Source organism: Nannospalax galili, unplaced genomic scaffold, assembly GCF_000622305.1.
Source record: "Nannospalax galili isolate Female #2095 unplaced genomic scaffold, S.galili_v1.0 scaffold1609, whole genome shotgun sequence".
Lineage (NCBI taxonomy): Eukaryota > Metazoa > Chordata > Mammalia > Rodentia > Spalacidae > Nannospalax > Nannospalax galili.
The window spans coordinates 1009794-1036690 of record NW_008359102.1 but is presented as its reverse complement, the minus strand read 5'-3'; the positions used below and the strand labels follow the sequence as shown (position 1 = coordinate 1036690).

The following is a 26897-nucleotide window of genomic DNA, read 5'->3' as shown; positions in this document are numbered from 1 at the left end:
TGGATCATAAATTATTTAAATTTATTCCAAGTTAAATAAATATTTAAATAACAATACATAATTAGCCATTGCAGCATTTGTGAGATCACAAAAACATAAAAGAAACCTGTTTACAGCCTCAGTGTGATGTGAAGTTCTCTGCATAAAACCAGACATTTTTGTTTCAGTTGAAATGTGGCTTTGTAAATGGTCACTGAGTTGGAGTTCAGTGCAGGAGACATTGGTTTCCATTTGGAGAACCATGGCTTTGGATTGAGGACCTCAAATTTAAGATAAGAGAATTTGTAAGTGCACCCATATCTGCTGAGGCCAGAAGAGGGAGTTGAATCCCTTGGAACTGGAGTTATGATCACTTGTTACCTGCCATGTGGGTGCTGGGACTAGAACCCAGGTCCTCTGCAAGAGCAGATAGTGTTCTTAACTGCTGAACCATCTCTCCAGCCTATGATTTGCTAAATTATCACCATTATAAAATTAGTACTATGCACAATCTGCTTCATTTTGGATTACTCCATTCTCCTAATTGTAGTTTACCTTGGATTTAATTTGTTCAATAAGCAAGATATTATAAAGCCTTTGTGATATAGGGTTCCTATTTTCTCCAATTTTCATAATGGGAACTTTGTGAAACTCATTAGCACTTCTGAGTTTCTTGCCTAGTGCTCACATCAGCTAACTGACCATCTTATTGCATTCAACTGCAGGTCTAAAAAATATTCTTTGTTGGGCGGAAGCAACTTGCTCATCTCTAATGTGACAGATGATGACAGTGGAACCTACACTTGTGTTGTCACATACAAGAATGAGAATATTAGTGCCTCTGCAGAGCTCACAGTCTTGGGTAAGTTGGCGATAGGAGATGAATTTACATTACATCCTTCAAGATCTATCACGATGGCATTTTAAATGCTTATCACTGATTGCTTTCCATGTTTATTAGTGTGAAATTGAAACAGTCCTAGAACTGCACACATGGATTTGCTCTACTTTGATGAATTGTACAAGGGTTAAATGTAGTTTTTGAATATTTACTCATTGATTAAAAGCCAGATATATTATTCCTTACTCTAATTAGTCTAGTGATGCAAATGAAAAGTAGCCTAACTTGTGAATGATCAGATGTGTCGAATAACAAGGGTTTCAAAATATTATATTTGCAGAAAATTAAATGAAGAAAAAATGAATGAAATTGTGAAAAGCTGCAGCTGAGTGGAAAAGTAGATACCATTTGAAATCGAAAGGTCTCTAATATTAAACTCTCTGTGTTGTTAAGTTTGATTTATTAAGGGGGAAAATTTGTGGGTGGTACGTTCAAAGTAAACCACTAAAATTGAATATGTTTAAGGAAATCTTGCATAGCAGGAATATAATTTAGAGAAATATAAGGTACTTGGATAGAATCATGTCATTCAGAAATTCAGGAATTCCCACACATTATTTCAAACTAAGAATTACTATGGTCTATGGCACCAACTCAGGCAAATGCATTTCTTACCATGTTTTATGCATTTTTACTTGAATCATGTGCTCTGGAGAAAATACTCTAATATTTTTATATTTCGTGCTATTTTCCTATATACTACAAAAATTGTTTACTGATGTTTGAAAGCTTTCCCTAAGGGATAAAATTTTATTTATTGATTATTTATTCATGTATTTATTTTAAAGAATCCAAGAAAATTTACAGGCTGTTTATAGGTTACTTCAAAGAAATTAAAAGATAATAATGAGTTATAAGATCTCCTGTCTGCTAACCTATATCATATTGCTGCAAAGTCCATTTTGCTTTAAGCCTTTAAAGTCTGTTGAATGTATAAAAGTATATATGGTGGTTGTCAGTAGTTTCTTATTCTTTCATCAAGCCATAAATATTAAACAACAAATGTAAAATTCTTTGAATTTAAAGTCAGCATTATTCTAACTAAAATATTAGCCTTTAAGATGGTAACAATATCATTTTAGTAAATGAAGCACTTTCACATCTGTATCTTTGAGGTACAGTAACACATAGTGGCTATCAGAAAGAAAGGGATGAAGTTATGTGAAAATAAGTCTAAAACAGTCTTAGTGCTCACAGTCTACAGACAAAGAGTTAAGGAACATGCATAATTGGCATCAATGATTGGGTGTTTTTAACTTGTTTTTGAAAGTTGCACATCACTTCTACAACCACAAAAATAAATGCGAAGGTATGAAAATGAAGCATGCTGTCATTAAAAAGATCAAAGAAATCTAAAACACTGAAAAATATTTAGAAAATAAAGGTCACATAATCCAGTGACCTGGACTTTGCAGAAACACACCCTGTCCAATATTTGTTCCATAAAAATAAAGTGGATGTTATATTGTAAATTAGTTTACAATTAACGAAGAATCATAGCATCTTTCTGTTTCTACGTATATGTGACTATTCAATAGGATTTTCTTTTATATTGTTAACTTTATTGTGTTCCTCAATTTTTTTAGTAATAATAGCACACAAAACTGACCTCATTCTTAAATAGTTTGCTAATTATTATTTATTTATATACAAAGGGAAAATAATGTTGAACTGTTTGCACTCTCATTAACAGTAAGGAATTTACCTTTCTTTATCTCACAATTTCATATCATGGAACCTCATTTTAATTTTTTGCATCTCTATTTCATTAAAGTTATGTTTTCTTCTTCATCTTACTGTTTCTGTAGTTGTGTCCTCCACCACTCCCCTCCTGATCGACATTGATACACATGCCATATTGTAATCAAGGGCCATACTTCAATAAAAGGTGCTAAGGATAAAAAGAAGTTATTTTCTACTGAACATTTTCATTTTATGCTTTGTGAAGTTGATAGAAAATCCTCAACATTAAAATATTTATTGATTTCTAGGAACTTCTTATACATATAAATAATTGTAAATAATGTATACAAGTTACTGGACCAAGTTGCCTTATTTAAAATCACTGGCTTCTCATCTCTCGGTTTATATTTTATTATGAATGCAAAACCTGTTTCTAAGGCTCTAGATTGCATGTTGAAAGTGTCAATTAGAAGCATTATTATTTTCTCTCTTTTTAATCTGTTTATATTTTTTGAGGCTTTGATACATGAGTACTCTAATTATAATTCTACCCCTCAATCCCCCCATTCTAGCTTTCCCCAAGCCTCCTTCAACTTCATGACCTCTTCTTTAATTATTGGTGATATATAGAAACAACTTACTGAGTCCATTTAGCAGTACTTATATATACATGTGCTTATGTGTTAAGTGCTGGGTAGTTAGGATTCAATAACCTATCAGGGAGCTCATTCTTGAAGAAAAGTGATTCTGTCTTTCGCAGCCACTGACTGCCTGTACCTTAAAAGAATAGAGCTATGTTTCCATCTTACCTTTTTGTTTATTTATTTATTTTGTTTCCAAGAAATCACCATAGTAACTTTGCATACATTTTTAAAGATCTTTCATAGATGTATGATTGATGACTACTAAAAATGTTGATTCAATAAAGAAGTTGGTTGGAAGCTGTTGTAACTAGTTTATCTTGGCTCTCAAAATAGATGCTTATAGTATAGTGTTTTATATAGTGTTGGGCTGTGCTAGTGTCACTCTAGTAGACTTTATTTGAAAGTAAACATTATAACCTTTTAGAAAAGTGTATAATGATTAGCAACGGACCTCATTATCAATTTTGTTCAAGTTTTTTCATAGTTTGTAGGAATTTAAGCACAGCCATATTTTCCATAAGATTAAAGTACCACAAAAATTCCAAACTTGTATTTATAAATCTTTAATCACATATTTTATCAGATTTCTTCTTTACTTTTCAACTTATGATATTTCTTGAACATTCACTGACTTTCGTGAACTCATGATGTTTCAAGTTGAGCACTATGTTATATACAACTATATTAAGAAAAATATTGCTGTCTTTTGCAGTATTTCAGTGAGTCCATATTCATCAAATATAATTTAAAGTCTAGCATTTACATTGTCTCCTAATATAATGAAAACTAAAAGCTTTATAATCATTGTCTATCTGGAAACCTCTGTTTTTTATAACATTGGACATAACTGTTTAAAATTAATAAACATGAATACATTTGTAGATATCGTCTCAAAAATAACCATTTGTCGCAGTATTTCTGAAACTACAGAATAACCATCAATAAAATATAACTGGTCATTTTTTATAATAACATTATAGTAGGCTCTGATAAAGCCACAAAATGTTTTAAACCCAGTTTTAATGACCTTGGAAGATAAGTAAAAGTTCACAAATCAATTTTCCCATTGCTTTTTAATGTTTTATTATTGTATATAAGCCTAGGAGCTCTGAAGATTTGGCTAGATGCCAATGTCTATGTTGTTTGTACTGTGACAAAAATACCTGACATTAAGAGATTCTGGGAAAATTTATTTGGGCTCAGAATTTCGGTGGTGTCCATCTATGGTCACTTTGGCTCCTTACTATGGGCCTGTGGGGAGAGAGCATCATGATAGAGGGTCAAGTGAATTAGTTTCTCACCTCAGGCTGGTCCAGAAGCATGGTTCATCCAAAAGAGAAAGAACAAGAAGAAATGTTCAAGAACAAGGGCCACCCTTCAAAGGTACACCTCAAGTTATCTGCTGCCTCCTGCCACGCTCCAAATCTGAATAACCTATTCATCTTAGACCTCCTCAGTGGATTATCCCATTGATGACAGCAACACCCTCATGATCCATATCTCTCAATATCACTGCTAGCTAGAAATTAATCTGTCAACAAATAGGCATTTCCACACCATTATCAATTTCTGTTCTCATGGAAGGCAATGCCTCAAGCAGCAGGATAGAACAGGGTCTAAAGACAAGGAGGCAGAGGGATGTTCTCTGTAAATCTCTAGTACCATGATTATTACTTTTATAAACCTTTAACCTCTTTAAAGAACTACTGAATTGTTTTGTGTACTCATATTTTCAGTGTCTTATTATCTAGCTCTAGAGTTATAATCTGATTATAATTTGGAACATATAATTGCCTTTTTCCACAGCTGTCTATCCTGAACATCATATAGACCTCTACACTATAGCAAAGGTTCAACAAAACATTCAGGAAATTTTCTACTGTTTCAAATCTAGATTGATTTAAAATATAAATAGCGTGTCTGAATCAATGCAAAAATGAATACTTTATGAGGTATTTAATCTTTCATCAATAAAATATGAATTTTAAGGAGACCTGTACAGAGTTCATAGCTGTAGAGAAGGATACGGTTGGAGAGGTCACTCAGAAAGGGCTCTCCAGTCAAACCCACAGCCTAACACGGAGAAGAAAATGAAATGAAACATTTTTCAACATTTTAAAAGGATTCTTGATTTTTCTCAAGCAATTTGCATCAATAAAAATAATACGGCATTCAATGTATATCTGTGCAAATAGATTTTCTTAAGTATTTATTTGACTTATTAAATTTCTAGAGAAATTATGGCAAGGGTTACAAGAAGGCAATTTTCCATGGCATGTATTAGTCTTCTAGATCAATCTTTTACACCAGTTTATGATCATGGAACCAAATATAAGAAATTTCCATGTCCTCTACTCCATGAGTGGCAAATTCTACTTCATATTCCCCTTGAGTTTAGATCTCTCTCTAAGAAGAGGAAGCTATTTAAGTAGGTGTCTATGCCTGAAATGAGGATTTCCCCTATTGATTCTACTTCTGGAGAATAAGGTCCCATAGTTTATCCCATAGGTATGTGCTAAGTAGGATGCTCTCAAAAGACCTGAGAATGTCCATCTTACACAGATTTCTTCTTTATTCCTCACGAATATGGATTCATATTAAATTATATTTTAACAAGGTCACATAATTGCACAATGATAGCTCTCTGAGAATTGTGTCATCAGTGGGGTCTTATCATTGTGTGGACCTCACAGAAACTACTTATTTGCACTTAGACAGTGAAAGTCAGTCATCTGGTATGTGACCTCAGTTGTAGTCAAGAAACATGTATGAAACTACTGCTCATCTTGTATACTGTAAACTTTCTATAATAGAAAATATACTTTTACATAATCATAAGAAGTATAATAAATTATGAAGTAATATAATCAAGTATTACATAATGTTTATAGTTGTAATAAACTTTTATATGATTGGCGATGTAGATTTCTTTACAAGGAACACCATAAACACGTGACTAAGGTGTTCTGATATTATGTTATGGCAGCTACGATGGATTAGGTGACAGGAACTTTTATATTTCATTAGAATTTCAGAACTATCATCATATATACAGGTACCACTTCATTAAATGACACTATACACATATGTAGTCTCACATAGTATGCTCATATGCATAATATCTAAATGAAATGCATACACCTATTGTGTACTCCAAAAACTTTATTTTCAAAACTAAATTTATATTCTTTCGGATGTGCATGCATATAACATTTCAACCACTAAATAATATATTTAGTCTCTAAACTGATATTAGAGTAAGATATTCAGAAATATTCAGAGAAATTATAATAAAAGTCAAGTAAGAGAAAAGGCTAAGACATATGGAGCAACAGGTATTGTGGCATACACCTGTGATCCCAGCAGTTGAGAAGCTGAGACAAGAAGATGAAGTATTTGAGGCTCACCTGGACTACATAGTGAAACCCTGTCTCAAAAAAATACGTTTAACGTGTGTGATGAAATCATTATTTCCTATGATGAAATGTTTAGAGCAATATCTCATTGTCTGGTAAAAATGACTCTCAATAATAATAATGATGTCTATACAGTATGCTAACCAACCGTAGTCTTAGAAGTATAACTGAATGACAATGTTTGTAGTAAACCAGCAACTAATGGAGGTGCATGTATGCTAAAAATTTTACCAAATAGTGTATGAACTTGGAAAAAAGCCACCACACAGATCCAGTCTTCTAAGACTAGTAAGGTCAATAAAAAAGTAAGAAATTAAATTACTGAAAAAGCCAAAGCAAACAGGTCTTGAGTACACTGGAATAGCATGGTGACTGTTTTGATGTGTGTCTCACACACTGTCTCACCTGGCCCAATTATTTAATTCAGAATTCCTCATTTGTAAAAGAATGACAATTGCTTCCATGTAGGGTTTGGTGATTACTTAGATATAAGAATTGGAAAGGAAAATATTTAGAGCAACAAAGCAGCTTTGAATGTATTGGGAAGTAACAAAAGATAAGACTCTCCTCCAGCTTTCATGAGAAACCTAAAACCTAGTTGCACAGATTAAGCAAAGGCAAATAAAGTAAAAATAAATGACACATTATTAAAATGTTCCTTGTAGTCTCTCCATACCCATTTTTCTTCTACAAGCAGTATATAGCAGTAACTGCCCCTTTGTAATTCTCATGAATTGTGGAAGAATCAACATAATGGTATCCTGGTGATACGCAGAAATGTTCTTGGCAGTAATTGCTAGACACATAAGATTGTGGCAGAAGGATGGTATCTATTTGTGAAACATTTTAGCTTTTGCTTTCCCCTGTGCTTTCCACACCCTGCTGTTCATGCTGTACTTTCCAGCCAGAGAAGAAGGTGCTTAAAACAAAGACGCCATGCCTTCCTAGCTTGGAGCACTTGGTTTGTTCTCTAACTCAGTCAAGTTTTAAATTTAAGAAATACTACAGAATGCACATAAAATATAATCAAATTTTCTATCAAAATATACCAGCTTTCTACTGAGACTCATGATTCTTTGTATCTTTGTATAATACTGCTGTAAACAGAGCTGTGCCTCTCAAACGTTTATATTGGCACCCTGACCCTCAATGTGACTGTAACCAGACACAGGACCTTTAAGGAATATTATAGTTTGCTCTCTGTTTCTGGGATGTAACACTGATTTAAAAAAAAAAAAAAAAAAACAACCTAGGGAAGACAGGGTTTATTTGGCTTACAGTTTACAATTCACCATCAAGGGAAGCCAAGGCAGGAACTTGGAGGCAGGAACTGAAACAGAGACCTGGAGGAACACTGCTTCCTGGATTGCTTCCCCTGGGTTGCTCAGCAACTTTTCCTACACAGCCCAAGCTCATCTGCTGCATTTGGATGGCTTCCACCCACAGTAAGCTTTGCCCTCCTACATTAATCAGAAATCAAGGAAGTTCCCCACTGACATGGTCAAAGGTCAATCTGATGGAGAAAATTCCTCAATTGAAATTCCTGCTTCCCAGGTATATCTAGGTCTATGTCAAGTTGACAAAAAGTAACCATCACAATGTACCCTTTGTCAACTTTGATGTACAAAAGTATCACTTAAACCATAATCTTTCTTCTCTTGCTTGTCCTCAGTAGCTCATATTAACACAATATAAAATATAGGACAACTAAAAAAGTTCCACAGTTTTTGAAAAATCTCCCACCTTAAAAGTTGAATGTCTCTTTAGAAGTTCAAAATGTCCTAACTGTAGGCTTCTGTAAATTCAAAAACAAGCTGTATGCATTCTTATTTCAAGAGGGAAGAACCATGGCACAGTTTCATTCAAATCAAAGTAAAACAGAAACCCAGTGATGTGAATAGTGCAATTTCCAGTAGCTTGGAGTCACACAAGATTGTCTCTGTGCCAAACAGCCTGGTAGTTGCACTTCTCAGATTCTTCTGCCTATAGCACAGTTTATCTCTTAGGCTCGGACTCTTCTCCACACCTACTGCTGTCCTTTTTGCTCATCCCAGGACCTTGGTAAGTCAACACACCTGGGTCTCCACTGCAACTGAGGATGCACTTACAGTAATGGCCATTTGACCTCTCTTTAGGGCCTCTGACCATGTCATGCAGTACCAAGCCTCAGCTTCTCTCCATGACCCCTCTGATTCTGGGGCTCCCATTGCAATTGAGGTTACACCTTCACCAATGGCCTCTCCTAGCCTCTCTTCAGGGAGACTCTGACCCTCCCACACAGTGCCAAACCACATCTACTTTCCATGAGCTGTTCCTGCCTTCCAAAATCAATACCACATTGGAGACCCCCCCACATTTCTATGTTTGGCTGCCAGCTTGACGTTCAGCCTTGACTTCCTCTGAACCACAGCTTCTGTGTAGTAAACCTAAGGAATAATTTCCCAGCAGATTTCATGTCAGAGATGATAATATTTTGTCAATCGCAGCTGATTTTCATCTCTAGCTAATCAGCATCCATTGTTCCAGTAAAGCAAAGGTTTTACTTCCACATATTATTTATTTTTATGTATTTATTTTTATTAGATAGGTTCTCATGTACCCCGAACTGTCCTTCAACTTGTTATGTAGCCAAAGATGACCTTGACCTTCTGATCCTCCTGCCTTCATCTCAAGAGTGCTAGGATTTCAGGCATGTGCCACACATGGTTTATGTGGTCTTGGGGCAAGAACCCATTCCTGCATGCTAGGCCAGCACTCTACAAACTGAGCTACACAAGCTCCCACAAAAGCAGTTAATGAAGCTCTGAGCTCTTCAGCCCCAAATTCCAAATGCTTCAATAATCCTCCCCCCGAAACAACACAGTCAGGCTGGTCACAGCAACATTCCACACTTGGTACCAATTTCTGGTGTAGTTGCTTTTCTATTGCTATGACAAATACCACAATTCAAAGTAACTTGCTGGAGGACAGGGTTTGTTTCATCTTATGAAACCTAGTCATCTTATGACTTGGGAAAGTCAGGATAGGAATTCAAAGCAAGAACCTGAAGGTAGGAACTGATGCAGAGACCATGGAAGAATGTTGCATATTAGGTTTCTTCCCTTGGGTTACTACCTTCATCATAAAGTCCAGGCCTATCAGTCCAGTAATGGCACTGCCCACAGGAGACTGGGCCCTCCCACATCAATTAGAAATCATGAAAATGTCCCCAAAGACCTACCCACAGTCTGATCTGATGGAGGAAATTCCTCAGTTGAGATCCCTCTTCCTAGAAATGTCTACTTTGTATCACGATGACAAAAATTAACCAGGATAAGGGATAATGAAGGCAAGTTTAATGCCTATGCTGGTACGCCAATATGAGGTCACATATAGATACAGAAAAAAGCCACCATCTTCTAACTAAGGAGAAAGGTCTCACTTGGGACTTATCCCGGCTTACACCTTGATCTTAGACAGCCCAGGCTCTATATGATGAGGAATACACTTTTGTTGCCTAAGTCCCTCAGATTAAGATTTTTTAATGACATGTCAAACTGATTCAAAATCACTAAAATATCAATTGATCTTTGCACCCTGTTATTCAAAAGATCATTTTATCAGTTTTATAAAGGAATGACAATGGAGAAATGCATTTTCAACATTGATTGCACACTAGCCACAGAAATAAAGTTAGATTTTGAGGAGTGTGTACACGCTTTTCTACCAAAGGAACAAAATCATTTCTATGCTGACATAATGAAGTTTTTAATAGTTATAAAGTCATTATAAACATCTTGTCCCTTTATTCAGTATTATTGCCATTTATTTAGCAATTATTAAGTGTGAAAAACAATGCAGTTTACATCTTATATTCATAAATGATCATTCTGTTTAAGCATTAAGTATATTATTAATTGAAAGCATGTTATTTCTTTTTTATAACAATTCTAATACATGATATATGAACTTACTGTGCAGAATCATGTGTATATCACACTGTCAGTCAATTCCCAGATGTTTCTCAAAATAGAAATAAATAATAATTCAAAGGTGATTTGACTTTTTATCCTTTTATCTTTTCATATGTTTTGATTTTATCAATTGAAACGAAGGATATATAATATCACTTGCTCTTTTAGAACACATACAGTTGATCAAGTAGAGAATATGAGTCATTGAAATAGCTGCATAAAATCTAGGTGATGCAACTTTTTCTACATACTTTAGCTAACTTAAATTTGTATTTAGGCTTAGCCCCTCATGGGAAACTGTTACCATGGAATATATTAAGATAATATTTGCTCTTCTATTATATGTAATGTTTAACTTAAATGGAGTTTGTCTGAATTTACAACATTACTGCTTCTGCCCAAGTAGTAGTTCTTAAATTTTCTTTATCTCTATAATTGCCTTATTAGCAAGGAATCCCCGGTCATATAAATTTAATACTTATAGTCATAAAATAAGTATTTTAACTAAGTTTGTATTGATTATTCTTCTCAAGCACCAAATGGATCATATTGAACTTAGTTAATAATTTTTCTATGGAGGGTTGTGATCATAATTACAGGGTATAGGCACATGATTGAAGGCAGAATTAAGTCAAGAACAAAACTTAAAATAATCTTTGAGATGCTTCTTCCCGTTACACTTTAGATTCCTTATATTTGTTACTTTCTTGACTAAAACCATGGTTGTTACAAGCAAATTTCTGTCACAAATAATGTCAAAAAGATTCCATTGAATTTGTACATGAAGCATGAGAATCAAAGTTATATTCATGTTTCAGTCATAAATGATTTAGTGCTTATTGAAAATTCTAGCTAATTATAGATATTCTATTTGTATTGATGGCAGGACCTGTTTATTAAGGACACCGATATTTACTGTAGTATCTACTGTGTGCTGAGGGCCACCAATTAATCCCTGCTTTTGGATAACACATTCTGGATAAAGTTTTTTCATGTATCCTTGGTATGGCTATGAATCTAATCTTTTGTTCTTAGGAGAGGAAGGTGAAGCCCACAGGGAAAGGCAGAGACCGTGGATTAACTCAGAGCATGAAAAAGGCAATCTAAGGGTATGATTTTAATTAGTCCTAACAATCTAAGCGACATAATTGACCATCTGCAGCTAAGGTGAAGGAGAACTGCTAACAGTGCTATAAAGTTGCCCATAAGGGCATTTCATGCTAAAGTTGTCTGAGCTCCCCTATCACACATTAGCCCAGAAGGAGTTTGACTCTGTGATAAGACTCAAACTCAATTAGACACCAGTGTTTTAATCACAACCATTAAAAGTTAGCATCACTTGTGTCCGCCATTTTCCCAATATCAGGCTGCAATTTCTTCTTAGACATTTCTTTAAATTTCTCTTTTTTAAACTTATTATTCAATATATTTGTCTATTTACTTCAGTGCTTTTTCATAGTAAGGTGTGGAATTAACTCTATTACCGCTCTGATATATTTTAGCAGAGAACTACCAAAGTACTTGTAGTTTATTAAATAAAACAAAATTTTATAACAGCACATGCTGGCAACACACTGATGGTCAGCATCAACATACAAACCAGAGTTAAAAGGGCAGACTCAAAGCACTGGAAATTCCAACCCATGCACTGATTGTTTCATTTATTCAGGAGGCAGAAGCATGTAGATCTCACAGAGATCTAGGCCAGCCTGGTCTACATAGTGAGTTCCAAGCCAGCTGTGGCTATAGGGAGACTCTCAAAAAAGACCAAAAAGCAAAGCAAATCAAACAAATAAGCAGAATAGCTTTATATAATTCACAGCGTCATGCAGTTTTGCTTTCAAAATGTATAGATTAATGATGTTCCATGTAATCACAGCTGCACGTGCATATACCTCAGCACAGTTACTTTTAGAATACCATGATCACCTCAAACAAAATCCTACAACCTTCAGCCAACACCCCGACCCTGCTGCTCACCTCATCCCCTGGCAACCCAACAGCTCTGAGCTGTTTTCCACTTCTGCATATTTCCGTGGTCAAGACATTTCATCTGTTTGAAATCTCTTTGACTGTTACTGCTCATTTATTCTGCATATCCTCAAGGTTCTTCCCTGTTATTTTCATCTCCATGACAAATTTGCTTTCCATTGTAAGGATATAGCAGATTTTGCCTACCTGTGTGTCAGTGAATGGGCACTTATCTGACCTTCACCCTTGTTCATAATCAATATTTCTGCTCTATATATTTGTCTACAAGTTTTTGTGTAGACATATGGTTTCAGTTTTCTTTTGAGTGAATTTTCAGGGCCTTATGATAACTCTGTGTTTGATTATTGGAGAATTGTTCTCAAAAATGATTATATCATTTGCTATCCCACCAGCAGTGCAAGAATGTTGCTATTTCTCTAAATTCTCATAAATGCTTGTCCCTCACTTAAATCTATGAGTCTACCATCCTAGTGGGTGCAAGAGGATATCCTACTGTCCTGTACTTTTTATATACATTTCTCTGCTGACTGATGATGAGTAGGTTTTCATGGAGTTAAGCATTTGGATCTTGTATATTTTATATTTCTAAGAGAAGTGTCCATCCAAAATTTTACTTAGTTTTTAATTTGTTTGCCTTTGCATTATGGAGCTTCAATCCTTTATGGGTATGTGTGTGGAGGGTAAGGGTTTCCTACTTTGCAGTGCACTCCAGATGAAAGACTGTGTGAAGGAACTATTAAGTGCTGCATGTGGCCCAGATAGCTAGTGAGAATGTGAAACCTACATGTCATGTGTTGCTACTCTTGGGCACTAACCCAGAATCATGTGTGCATCTGACTTGATCGTTGTACAGGATACTTCCTTCACTTGTGGGGTGATTGTATTCTTCCTTTCACTCCTCCTTAAATTACTGCCAGCAACACATAGGGTATGAGTATACAGTTTCTAAAGATAATCTTTTAGTGAATTGTGATCACATGTAACTTAAATTAATTTCTTAAAGATGAGGGCTATGTTTTAGTCATTTTCTTGTTCCCAGCATTGTCTCCATAGACAGTTCAGGCCAACTGGGTCTATAGGGAGACCCTGTCTCAAAAATATCAAAAAATATGTTATAAATATTTATTTTTCTTTTATGTTTGTATTTAGATTTTCATACTAAATGTTGGGCTTCAGTATATGAAAGAATATCATGGTTTGTGACATTCATATGATGAAACACTAATACCCAAGGAGATGGCTCAGATTAGTGCCCTTGTAAAAATTATCTCAGATATAGCTGCCCCTTCTACTATGTTAGAGCACAGTGGGAAGGTGGACATCTGCAGTCTTGAAGAGTCTTCATCAGAACCAAATCATACTGCTTCCTGATCTTGGATTCCTGGCCTCTGTAACTGTGAACAGTACATTTCTGTCATTTATGAGTCACTCGTGTTATGACATTTGTCACAGCAGTATAGGTAAATAACCTGTGACCAAAAAGCCCTTTGTGAAAAGTTCTCATACCCCAAACCTGCTTTCTCAATTAATCTATATACTTATTATGGTGGTTTGATTGAGAAATGACCCCTATAAGCTCAAACATTTGAACTGTTGGTGAGTTTGTGGCACTATTTGGGGAGGATCCTGGAATCTTTAGGAGGTGTGGCCTTCGTGGAGGAAGCATGTCACTGGGGGTGGGTTTTAAGACTTCATAACCTTGCTCTACTTCTCATTTGCTTTCTTTCTGCTTCATGCTCCTAGCTGAAGATGTGAGCTCTCAGCTCTCAGCTCTTGCCACTTGCTGCCTTGCATCCCTGCCAGTAAGGACTCTAGCCCTCTGGAACCATAAGTTAAAATAAGCTCTTCTCTAAGTTGCCTTGGTCATGGTATTTTATCACAAAACAAAAGTAACTAATACCCTTTTTTTTTTTAGAAAAGCTGTTACTTTTAAATATGTAGTAACTCTGATCAAAGGTAACAGTAAAGATGAAGTCTAGGTGTTCTCATTCACTCTGTGTTATTTGATATTCTTAACAAAAATGAATTGCAACAATAATAAATAAAACAAATTATACCTCTGTATAGTCTTCCAAGTTTGAAAAATTCTTAATTTGTCAGTGTTAAATAAATGTATCCTATAGGACTTCCCAGACTCTCTAAATGCTAAAGCTTGGAAAATGTTATGTGTAATTTAAAAGGTTACAGAATTAAACCTAATATTTCCCTAAGTTATCTATTAAAGATGGATAGTAGGTAAGACATTTACAGTATCAGCAGCAAAGATACACCAATTTATTTCATACTTAATCGAAACATATATTTCTGTGGAAATTACCTGCTCAGTTAAAAGTGGATTTTAACATAGTTAATGGGTATAGAAATTCTTTGTTCTTAAAGTTCAGACACACTAATACATTGTATAAGAAACAACATGATATCATATTAATCATTGCACAGAACTTCCCTCCTGCAAAGATAAATAAATATGGCATTTCTGAGTTTGCATCTAGCACATTTCAGAGGACCAGCAATGAAAATAATTAGTCCATGGGATTAACTTATATAATTTGATTTTCTTTCCGTCTGTTCTTACTGACAGTCAAGAAGGAGTTAGCAAACCCACTGCCGGGTTCTCAGTAGTAAGACTTTATCACAAATTTACAGGGCATGAAAACAAAAGAAATTTTAAATGAGCTGGGGGATTTTGTATGTGTATGTGCTTCTTAGAGGATGGTTAGCCAGACAGAAGGGGGACAGTGCAAATAACATTGCACTTCTTCTTTAGAGTGGTAATTTAGTTTGCCAGATACTATGGGAATTAAGATGACATTGGGTCATTATGTAGATATATGCAAGAAGGTGATTTGAGAGGAGGGATATTTTCCTAATTTGATTTTTACTATGCTAATAAATGGAATTCTGTCTTCAGAAGGTATCAGTGAGTGAGATCTTCACCTTACTATCGCCTTGCTGTCTTCCATATAAGCAGAGAACCACATGGCTTCCCACCCCAAAGCCCTTTCATTTTCTCCAATTGTACTGAAAGCTTTGTGGAAACACTATGATTATCAGGATCTCCCCTAAAATCCGGAGCAGCTGCATAATTGTGACTCATATATTTTGCTTACTCTCTACCTCCTCTTCCTGCCACCTGTGTTTCCATTCACATATCTCCAACCTAGTATAGTACACTGGAGACTCTTTCTGAGTGAGAGCCTGTGAATATGTCACTGAGTATCTAAGCTTTGTCTGTATAGTAGCTACCTACCCTGTATAATTGCTGTGTGGATTAGGTTCAGTAAAGTAGTATTTAAGGCAGCTCTAGCTCCATGCCCAGAATAGAGCAGAAATTTTATAAGTACCCCCATTTTCTTTATTTTTTATTAACAATGAGCATGCATATGTTGACATGTTTTCCCGTTGATTACTATGCAAGACTTGTATAGCAAGCATCTTTACCACTCTACTAGCTTGCTTTCTATTGCTGTTATAAAACACTGACCAAAACCAACTTGGGAGAAAAAGGCTTATTTTATCTTACATCTACCAGGCCACAGTTCATCATTAAGGAAAGTCAGGGCAGGAACTCAAGCAGGAACCTGGAGAAAGGAACTGAAGTAGAGATCATGAAGGAACGCTGCTTACTGACTTGTTCCCCTGGCCTGTGCTTAGCCTGATATCTAATACAATACAGAAACAACTACCCGGTGGTGGCACCACCCACTGTGGGCAGGGTCCTGCCATACCACTCAACAATCAAGAAAATGCCTCACAGACATGCTGGCAAGGCCAGTCCAACAGAAGAAATTCTCCAGTTGAGGTTCCCTCTTTGCAGGTGTGTCAAGTTGACAACTGAACCTCTCTAGCACACTCACTGAGCTATCTTGTAGCTCCCACCATTTTTTTTGGTTACTCAAACTCAGAATAGCAAAATCAGCAGGTATCATAAAGAGCTTATGCCCTTAGGTGTGATAGCCTGAATGGCCTTAATGTCCCTAATGTCACTTGATATTTTAGGATAACTCAAGGAAGCGAACAGTCGTGATAAAGAATCATGTTAGGGATGACCCTGAGGATAGATAGTAGAAATGAAGTTAATAGAATTTGTCATAGCATATATGGTCACTGAGTCAAAGCTATGGGATCAGATTTTAGGTGCTAATCATGAGAGAATAAGGACTAGGTTTTGGTGGTTGAATGAACTGTTTAACCTTATTCTTTGACCTGAACCATGCTCTGATACATATGAAACATTATATGAAAGTCTGCTATTGCAATTTAAGAAAAGTTTCTGCTAAAGTAACATGGGCTTTCTTGAGGGAATTTTAAAAGCTTGCTACTATTTTTTACATGTATGAAAGCTAATGAAAAATGCTAACATTGTAAGTTATTAAGAAATTCATCAAGAAAATAAGTATACACAATTAAATTAGCTCCTGATAAAAATATTCATCATCTACATACATAATGCATATAAAAACTGTCAAAGTAAATAGTTTGTCTTAATGAATAAGGCTTTTCAGTATAATAATATATTAAATGTATGCATCAGATTTAACAGCTCTATTTACTATTCCCCACTGTAAGTCTATGAGAGCTCAACCAACAAAATATGTTTCAAACTTGTCCATGTCTCTTCATTCTAATTTCCTCTCCCTAAATCCAGCAGCCCCCATTTGTTACTTAGACCAGTTGCACAGCCTTTTAACTTGTGTCTCTTCCACTTTTGTTGACTGCAACCTAGTTTCATTTAGTGTAATCAGAACTTGGGTGAACTTGCTTAGAAATTTAAATGTCCTTGAGAATTAAAATCTCCTCTCCATACCCTATGAATGCCTGTGATCTTAGTGAAATCACCATTCCCAATTATTTATTCACTAGGATCTACTGACACGAATTCTCCTTTTTCCTCAAATGTGATAACTATTTTCATTCCTGTGGCACTTCTTTGGATAGTTCCTCATGTCTGAAATTCTTCCCCCTCAGCTCTTCTCAAGGCTGAGCTCTATTTGTGTCAGATACCACCTTCCCATGGAGCTGTCTTTGTCTTTGGGAACTTAATTAGTCCTTCAGAATTACCTTGTCTGACAATGCTATTCTCTCTCTCTCTCTCTCTCTCTCTCTGTCTCTCTCTCTCTCTGTCTCTCTCTCTCTCCCTCTCTCATTTTTTAATATTTTTGGAGTACTTAAGACAATCTATTATTATCTGCCTATCCATTCATTGTTATTTCCTGACTTCCCAGTGCATTGTGAACTCCACTGAAGTAGAGTCCTTAACTGTTTTAACTATCATATCCAAAGTAACAAATAAATAATTTGTTTAATCAAAGATGCGTAGCTTTCACGTTCTAAAAACACAAATTTAATGGGCACCATACACTCTAACACATTATATGGGAGGCATTCTGTAATTTTAATCTTCATTCATCTCACAAAAGAACAGAAATTTGACATTTGTCATTATCCACATTATCATCATTTTTGTCATCATTTTTAGGGAACAGATGAGAAGTGGGGTCTTTACCTTTCTCATACAGTGATCATATAAAAACTAGCATAAATACAAACAAACTGAGATGCCTCAGATGAACCAGTGAAACCATGGGATAGCTAAGTGATCCTTCTGGAAAGGAAAATACAGATAAATATCATGGATTTTACTGTACTTTTGTGTACTTCTCTGTGTTCTACAGACCAAGAGCCTGTCACCATTAATTTATTAGAAATGAAAACACTGGTCTGGATTCAGTCCATAAAGTGTTTGTCACACTGACATTAAAATTTGAGTTTCATCCCCAGAAGCTATATGAGAATCAGGGTCTTGTATTGTGTGATTATAATCCCAGCAATGGGGAGGCAGACCCTAGCAGATCACCGGGGCCCTCAGGCCAGCCTGCCTAATTCAACAGATGAATACCAGGCCAAAGAAAGGTCCTGTCTGCAAAAATCAAGGTGGATGTGTACCTGAGGAGAGAGGACACCCAAGATCACTCTCAGACCTCCACACGTACACACATAGATACACACACACACACACACACACCTACACACCTACTGCACACACTTTTGTACTACACACACACACACACACACACACGCACACACACACCTACACACCTACTGCACACACTTTTGTATCTTCCTCACACATGAAAACATTTACATCACCTTGACCTGCTGAAACAGAATCCCCGGGGTCAAGAAACAGAAAACTGTCTTATATGATGACTTCAGGGATTTTTAAGCATTGCTTTTAAAAATGGAAAGTCATCTGGTAGTAAGAAAAGAAAGAACATATTGCCATTAAGGAAACTGTTGTCTAGATGTCTCAGAGCAGTTGCACATATGAACCCATAGCACTTATGACGGCATACATAAAACCTTTGTAAACCTGAGAGAGACAGGGCTCCAACATGTATAGGAATGATGGGCAGGAAGCACCAGATCTAGCTGAATATCTATTGGCAATTGATAGATGCTGGGAAAGGGAACGTCTGTTTTATTTACTGGTGTGATATATAGTATGTGGACTAGGCTCCAAGGGGAAGACCATAACCAGGAGCACTTAGGAAGTACAGGTTAGACCCCATAGATTTAAAATAAAATAGAGGACATAAGTCAGGGATTTTGGATACTTCCATGAAAAGTAAAGTAGGAGTGGAGAAGGTAGAGGGGATCTGAATGTGATGAAAACACAGGGTATAAATTCTCAAAGAATCAATAATTTTTTAAATTAGGAAAGAATAAAAGAGAATTCAGGTTTGTTATAATTCTATCTTAAAGACTTTTATATTTCAATTTATTAAATACGATCCTCTTTCAAATGCCGTTTATTTGCTTTGTGTTATTTGCTTTGTATTATGTGTTCATTGTGGAAATAATTTTTGGGTGTGTCTCTTAAAAACATGAATTTAATCCTATGTTTCAATATAATCAAATAGTACCTTTGTTTCCAAGGAGAGTTTTATTTGGCTGTAATTTTTTATTTAATTAGTGATTGGTATCTTGAAACACAGGCCCCATAGATCACAGCTGAAGGAGCCTATATGGGCCTTCTTCAATAAACCTGGAAAACACATTCCTAGGCAGGCATTTTCCATCATGGTGCTCAGAAGGCTCTATCTTTTCAGAAACTCTCTTCTCAAATGAGTTTGGTGTGTTGCACCGTATAACTGTCCATACATGGGATCTTTTCCTGGAAGCATATTTTCTGTTGTTACAGTGCAAGTATAAGGTTTCTCCTTAATCATAATCTGCTTAACATTAATGGCCATTTTGTCCAAACCATCCTTACCTTCACCTGTAAATGCCTTAAAACTCTTTTTTTTGCCAAACTTCACATTTTTCACATTTTTCTGCTTCACATTCTGCTGTTTTTCAGTGTAAACCTGGGTAAGTTCTGTAAGCAATAACTGTGCCACGGTCTGCATAGTGTACTCTCTTGAAATTTCCTCCACCAAAAACTTAACCTATTACTTTTGAATTCTGCCTTACTCATATTTTCAAGATATTGGCAAAAGAAAGTAATTTCTTTGCCAGAATGTAATGTGAATGACTTATTTCGTGTGTATCCTGAAAGAGCCCTTGTTCCCTTCTGGACTTCATGAGCCCACCTCTAGGGCTTGCATTCCAGTTGGCCCTCTAGTCTTCTGCAATGCCTCTAGAGCGGTCCATTAATCTGTGTTTATAGCATTGCAGGGCTCCTCTAGCTTTCAGTACCAGTTATTCCACATCTTCTTATAAATGAATCCCAAATGCCTTCAAACCACATGGCCAGATTTATATCAACAAGAACCCCACTTCATGGTCACAATGTTCTGTATTAGTGATTTTTATTGTTTCTGTGACCAACTATCTGATGAAGGATTTATTTGTGCTCCAGAGTTGAGGGAATACTGTCCATCGTGGTGAGTAAGGCATGGCCACAGGTGTTACCCTGGCAAGAAGCACATAAGGCTGCCTGTTCACATTTTGGCAGATCAGGAATTACAGAAAGAACTCTTGGATTTTATTTTATTCCATTTTGATTCATTTCAGGACCTGAACTCATGGGATGAGTCTATCCTTATTCAGAGCGATTCTCATCTCCTCAGTTAAATCTCTCTTGAAACTGCCTCACAGACATGTCCAGTGGGAGATCTTCTAGACAATTCTAAATCCAAGAAGTTCACAGAGAAAATTAATCATTACAGATGTCAAACTTTGATATTATCATTAACTATCAATTTCTAGTTCTTTAAGCTACCATTTACTACATGGATATAAGTTTTTCATAATGTTATAAAATATAAATGTGAATTATTCATTCTTTCCTTAAATGATCAGACTTTTAACTGTAAATAGATATAAGCTCTGTGTAACACATAAAGTAATTTCACACATCAATTAAAAGAGCACTATGATGCCAGGCATGGTGATGCACACCTTTAATCCCAGCACTGTGGAGGCAGAAGCAGGAAGATCTCTGAGATGAAGTCCACTGTGATCCACATAGGGAGTTCCAGACTGGCTAGGGCTCTAAGGTCAATACATATAGAGTATACAGTGCATTGAATATAATTTTATCTATAAGTAGTGCCACTGGACGTTGTTTTATTACAGAATAACATGCAGGATTATGAATATGAATAATCAAAAGTTGTATTGCAGTGCCGTGTTGCCTTTTTATATGAATCTAGCATGCTTTAGAAGTCAAAATTGTAAAATGTAACTTAGCTTCTCATCAATTTCTTTGTGGACTTTTGAAATGGTAATTGTCAGCTATCAAAACCACTTTGAGTCTGGGAATATTGAATGTCACTGTATTGCTAAGTAAATATGTTACTGTATTTATTATCTATAAATGAAATTTGCTTAGTTGGGCTTCCTTGTATGCTCTCCTTTTCTGCATAAACAGGAATCCAAAAAGTCCAACTGTTCCTTTTTTTTTTTAATAGAAATTCATTCAATTGCTGAACCAAATTTTCAAATTAGGAGATTTGGCAGAATAATCTAAATTTCTCTTGGAAAGTAGAAGACATGGCACCTTTAAATTTCTGCTCCAACCTAATTATAACCGACAAGAGCAGAGAACAGCCTTTCCTTTAGGGGAATCTGAGTGATGCAGGTCACGGTTCCAGCCAGACATCATCTATATTTACCTGACATTTCTGAACATCTGAGTTTCTGATCTCATAAGACTCAGTATAACAATCACCTCTTCCACTGCAACTTGTCTCTCTAGATACATTTATAATTCGAACTCCATACTTACTGCATCAACTATAGATTTATATTTCAAAATCTGTAACAATTAATCGCTCCTGATTTTAATATCCTTTCTCCAATTGGGCAGTTATCTTCTGATGAATTGAGATCTGCCTCCTCATCCATTGATGAGATATCATGCTCAGTACCTTGAGTTATGATACAGTAATTATTGATAAATGAAGTGGATGATCACTTATATAAACTGTGACAGAGACAGAGATGCATTTGTCCTTCTCTCTACTGAGGTATTATCACAACAGTGCTGTGTAGCAATATATCTTAAAACTTATTGACTTAGAGCAACAATCCTTTATTCTCAAGCACATGTTTCTTTAAGTGGGTGGCAATACTTATGGGCCACGGGATTTAGATTATAACTTAGATTCAGGTCTGCATTTATTTATTTACATATTTATTTACATTTATTTACATATTTACATATTTACATTTATTTACATATTTATTTACATTTATTTATTTACATTTATTCAGTAACAAAGACATCCACACACAGCTCTCATGCAGCAAAGCAATAAGAGGAGCCCCACTGTGCAAAACCAAGTCAAGCTATGGTCATATCCCTTCAGTCGCCCACATCAACCTCACCCAAATTCTTAAGGTCAAGTAGAGTGTTTTCTGTGTACTTTGAAAATGTTGATGTGACTATGAAGAACTGCAGATAATCCAACCCAGATACAAAATGAGGGACTTCGAAGTGAGACACTTGCCTCAGGTATAAGAGAATGCCAAGAAGCAGGATATGATTCATGTACTTGAACAACGCAGCTTACCCGACCTTAGTCCTGGATGTGTTGTGTCATATTCCTATTATTGGTCCCTCTTGATTGGCAATTATTCAACTGTTTCTGCTAATATTTTAACTCTGTGCTAGCATGACCATTTTTGTGCAAACACACTGAGAATTCAAGTATCTGGGAGTTTTACTAATATATAATATATCATTTTATCACAAACAGCTTTGTCATGTACTTTTAAATATAAAATAATCTTTAAAATGTAAATTATCTAAAAATAGCGTATTCCACCAAAAGCCTTTTAGAGAAGGATGCATTTTCCTAAAGTAGTGCTAAATGTTTGTGTTTAAATTAAGCTATTCTTCATAGGGTCCAACTTTGAATCTTAGCTGTAAGCAAGGCCACTCTGGCATGAGGTTCCAGAGTGATAACCAAGATTAGGGAAGATAAAGAATTGGAAGCCAGGGGTAAGATGAGGGCTAGGTCAACAGTATTTTCTACCCACATAGTGATTTTTATGTGAAATTTTTCAGCCTGAATCATCGCATTAGGTGGACTTATAACAATAGGTATCCAACTGCTTCTTGTGTCTGAGAAGTAAATGAGAATTTATCACTGCATTTTATTAGTCATTAAATATTTTACTTTTCAAGTCGGAGTTTGAAGGCAGGGCTCAGTGATGCTCATGGGAGGATATTTGTGCCATCTTTGATGAAAGAGCTCATCCATAGTCATGTTGCCAGTCGAGAGTCCTTCTATAAGGATCCATTCTATTTAATAACAGCTTTTCCTAATCTCTCATATTCTGTTGCAGTGTGCATGTTTGTGTGAGGTGTGTTTGTGTGTGTGTGTGTGTGTGTGTGTGTGCGCGCGCATGCGTGGGTGGGTGGGTGTGCACATGTGTGCAATGTATTGGGACAAGAGCTTTTATTGGCATTAATAATATCCATCATTTATCGAATAAATTCTGCTTACTAGACATCAGATAATATATCATATATGGATATGTGCTTATCTTCACTACAGATAACTGAAGTATGTATCCATATCTCTATTTTATGTTAGAAAACTGAAATTAAGATAGTTTTAAATAACTTTCCTAGATAACTAGTAGATGTCCAATGTTCTAGTCAAGATTCGTATTGAGGGGCTGGAGGGATGGCTTAGCAGTTAAGAGCACTGACTGCTCTTACAGAGGACCTGAAGTGGATTCCTAGTCCCCACGTGGTGGTAAACAACTGTCTGTAACTCTAGTTCCAGTGGATCCCACACCCTCTTCTAACTTCCATGGGCATTGAACAACATGGGTTCACTTACATACATGTAGGTAATACACTCATACACATAAAAAAATATTTTTATCAGATGTTTTTCTTTTCCTAGGTCCTGAATTCTGCAGTGGAGGTTTCCAAATATACCTAGCCTATTACTCTTTCCACTGCTGTGCAGTTGACTTTTATGATCATATTAAGTATCACATTCATCAAGGCCCTACTTATACAGACTCTGTACTTAACAATACCATATCTTCTTTAAATCTTACATGATATGTATGATTATTACCCATTTTCAAGGGAACAAAACTGAGACTTGTAGAATATAGATGAATAAACATGATCACACATTTAGAAAACGGCTGAATCAAGAGGAAAACTGAGCTCAGTCCAAAGCTAGGTGATTCCCTTGTCCTTTATTAAAGTTGTTTCATACTATACCATCCTTCAGCTCTCATTCGGGAACTATCACCAATTAAAAATCTGACACCAGGTTTTAATCTCTGATGTGGTAACTGCCAAGTCCATAGAGCTATGATTAATAGTCCCTGTCCTGTATAAATTGTGTCATTGCTGTGAAATTTCAGTCAGAAAGGAGAAGAGGGAGCTCACATTGCAAGCTCCTGTGAACATGCTCAGTGACATGAGAGGCTCAGACTGTTGTAATGAACTGTGTCTCAGAAAAATGTAGAAGAGTCCTTGCTTTCATTTTGAAGTTTTTTTAGTAGTAGGCATAAACTGTATCCAATAAAAAAAGAAAAAGGGAAAAGTATTTCTTCGAAATGGAACAAGCTCCTTTCCCTTCTCCACAAAAGGGAAGCACCAGCCCCAAATGTAATGGAGAGGGTTCTGAAGAACAGGGTGAGCACTCTGGATGTCACCCTCCCCTATCCATGCATTTCCTGCTGTTCATCTCCATGCTGTTTCCCGTGCCAGTGTGTCGCTTCTTAGAATGATCAGGGGGAGAGTGATGCCAAGGGCTAGTGATTTCTATAACAGCTCTTAAGATGGGACTCCGATATCGGGTGACCTAAATCTTTGTCCTAATGAGATTGCTGTCATTTGGCTCTCATAGTTGTTTGAAGAGTAGTCTTTCCTGAGCCTGCAAGGCTAGCACTATATTTGTCAAGGAGACAGAAGTCCCACGTTACAATATTTTGGTAGTAATGGATTTTTTTTTCATATCCAAAACACTTCATTTACAGATTTGGTAGCCAAACGATGAAGGCATTTCTGGCGTTCTTTTTCAAAGCCCCTATTCCTCCTATCTCCTTTTTTCAGTTGGGGTTTATATGGTAGGAATGAGAACTAGGAAACAAATGTCCCAGGTTTAACAGTCATCTTTTTCTACCCAGTATCCCCAGAACACAGTCTTTAGGGAAGTTTCACAGGAACACGAATTTCTGATACTTTTAATTGAAAACAGGTTTGCCTTTTATCTTTGACTCTATCTATGCAGCTCACCAACTGTCAGGGTTTTAGCCCCTAAGCCCCCCAGTGAGCCTCTCTGGTCTATACTTTTGATATATGAACTCATTTGAAACCATCACCAGATCTTAACAAACACCCAAGTGATTGTCAGCTCTCTGACAACTGAATATACTGATGACAGAAGTCTTCAAAAAGCTCATTCAGACAAGAAACACAGTTTATAAAATTCACACACAAGGATGTTTGAGACAATTCAATGTGGCCATGTCAAAGAGAAAAAGGCATATATCAGGTCACTAAAATCTCTCCAGCTCTTTCACATTGTAGATACCAACATATCAAGAACAAATTCTTCTCTTGACCTATGACTAGTTTGAAGTAATTTACTAATGTTTACTCAAGTCCAGACTTTTATTCTAATGCTTCTCTCTCCTTGCCACTATTCTTGAATTGCCAATCCACTTAGAATCCACTGCCTTCTAATAGCCCTGCTGTGTGGTCATGGCTTTGAAGAGTCAGATATTTGCCCTCATTTGCAGTGAGCAATGGCAGCAATGGCAAGAAAAGCTATTTTTAGGTTTCTAGTCCAGGACACTCTATTATACTCAACTGCCACCCTAGAGCATATTTATTCTGCATGTCCTTTGAAAATAAATTGATATTTGTGAAGCAGTATGTAGAGTCCTGAGGGAAGATGTTTCAAACGGAAGATAATTGAGTAGTCTGAATACTTTAATTAATGTTTTACTCTTTTCCAGATATGCAGTGATTTCTGCATTAATATTATGATTCGTGCTATATCATTGTTGGTTCAGCTGAAAAATATTATTACAAATAACATAATTAATACTAATAGTGAGGCAGATGGGCATATATGCTCATCTCATGATAAATAAAATATATCCAAGTATAGAAATGTTCAGGGAAAAGAGTGTGCGCACATGATTTGGTGCAGTGTTTTGCCTGAGGATGGGCAGACTTGCCTGGAAAGCAGATAAAGAGAAAAATTCTTTGGCAGCCAAGAGCTTAGCTAATCTTCTGTTAAGGATGACCTTGCCGTGAAGTTGATCAAATCTATATACTTTGGCCAAGTTATTTTGCCAGATTCTACATGAGCCTGGCTCACTTTTCCATGCACTAATATGTTTCTTATTGCAAGTATAGTGCATCATTTTCCCTTTGTCTATATCTTAAATTATATATATATATATATATTTATATATATATCTTAATCTCCTTTTGGGTGGTTTTATCCTTTGCTTAATTGCCACTAAAATGGGAGTTTACAATCACTGAAAAATGTATAAATAGTTCAACAGTATTTAAATGGAAATATAAATACCACCTTTAAGGTTGTACTTCACATGCCAGGGACACATATTCCAATTTCTGGATCTTTGCCAATCTTCGGGAGAACCTATATGAGCAGAAAAAAAGCCCCAGTTATGCAAGGATGGAGAAGCCCTGAATTCAAGGTTTGATTTTTCATCCATCACCTTAAGACAGCCATTAGATCTCTTAGGAAACTCATTTTTCAGTTGTGAAACTGGCTAGTGCTTTCTCTTCCTTTTATTTCATGGGACTGTTGTAATGATTACATAAAATGGAATTTACAAAAGTGATGGGGGACAGAGTTAA

At 36.0% G+C, this 26897-nt stretch overlaps 1 protein-coding gene across 3 annotated transcripts in view; it reads left to right on the top strand.

Annotated features, from left to right (window-relative positions):
• The window catches only part of Dcc (DCC netrin 1 receptor), a 791710-nt gene that overhangs the window by 171569 nt on the left and 593244 nt on the right, over positions 1-26897 (top strand). For all 3 annotated transcript variants that reach the window (XM_029558504.1, XM_029558503.1, XM_008822828.3), the window contains exon 4: positions 705-841. In XM_029558504.1, coding sequence (XP_029414364.1) covers positions 705-841 — 137 coding nt within the window. The remainder of the gene's footprint in view (positions 1-704; positions 842-26897) is intronic.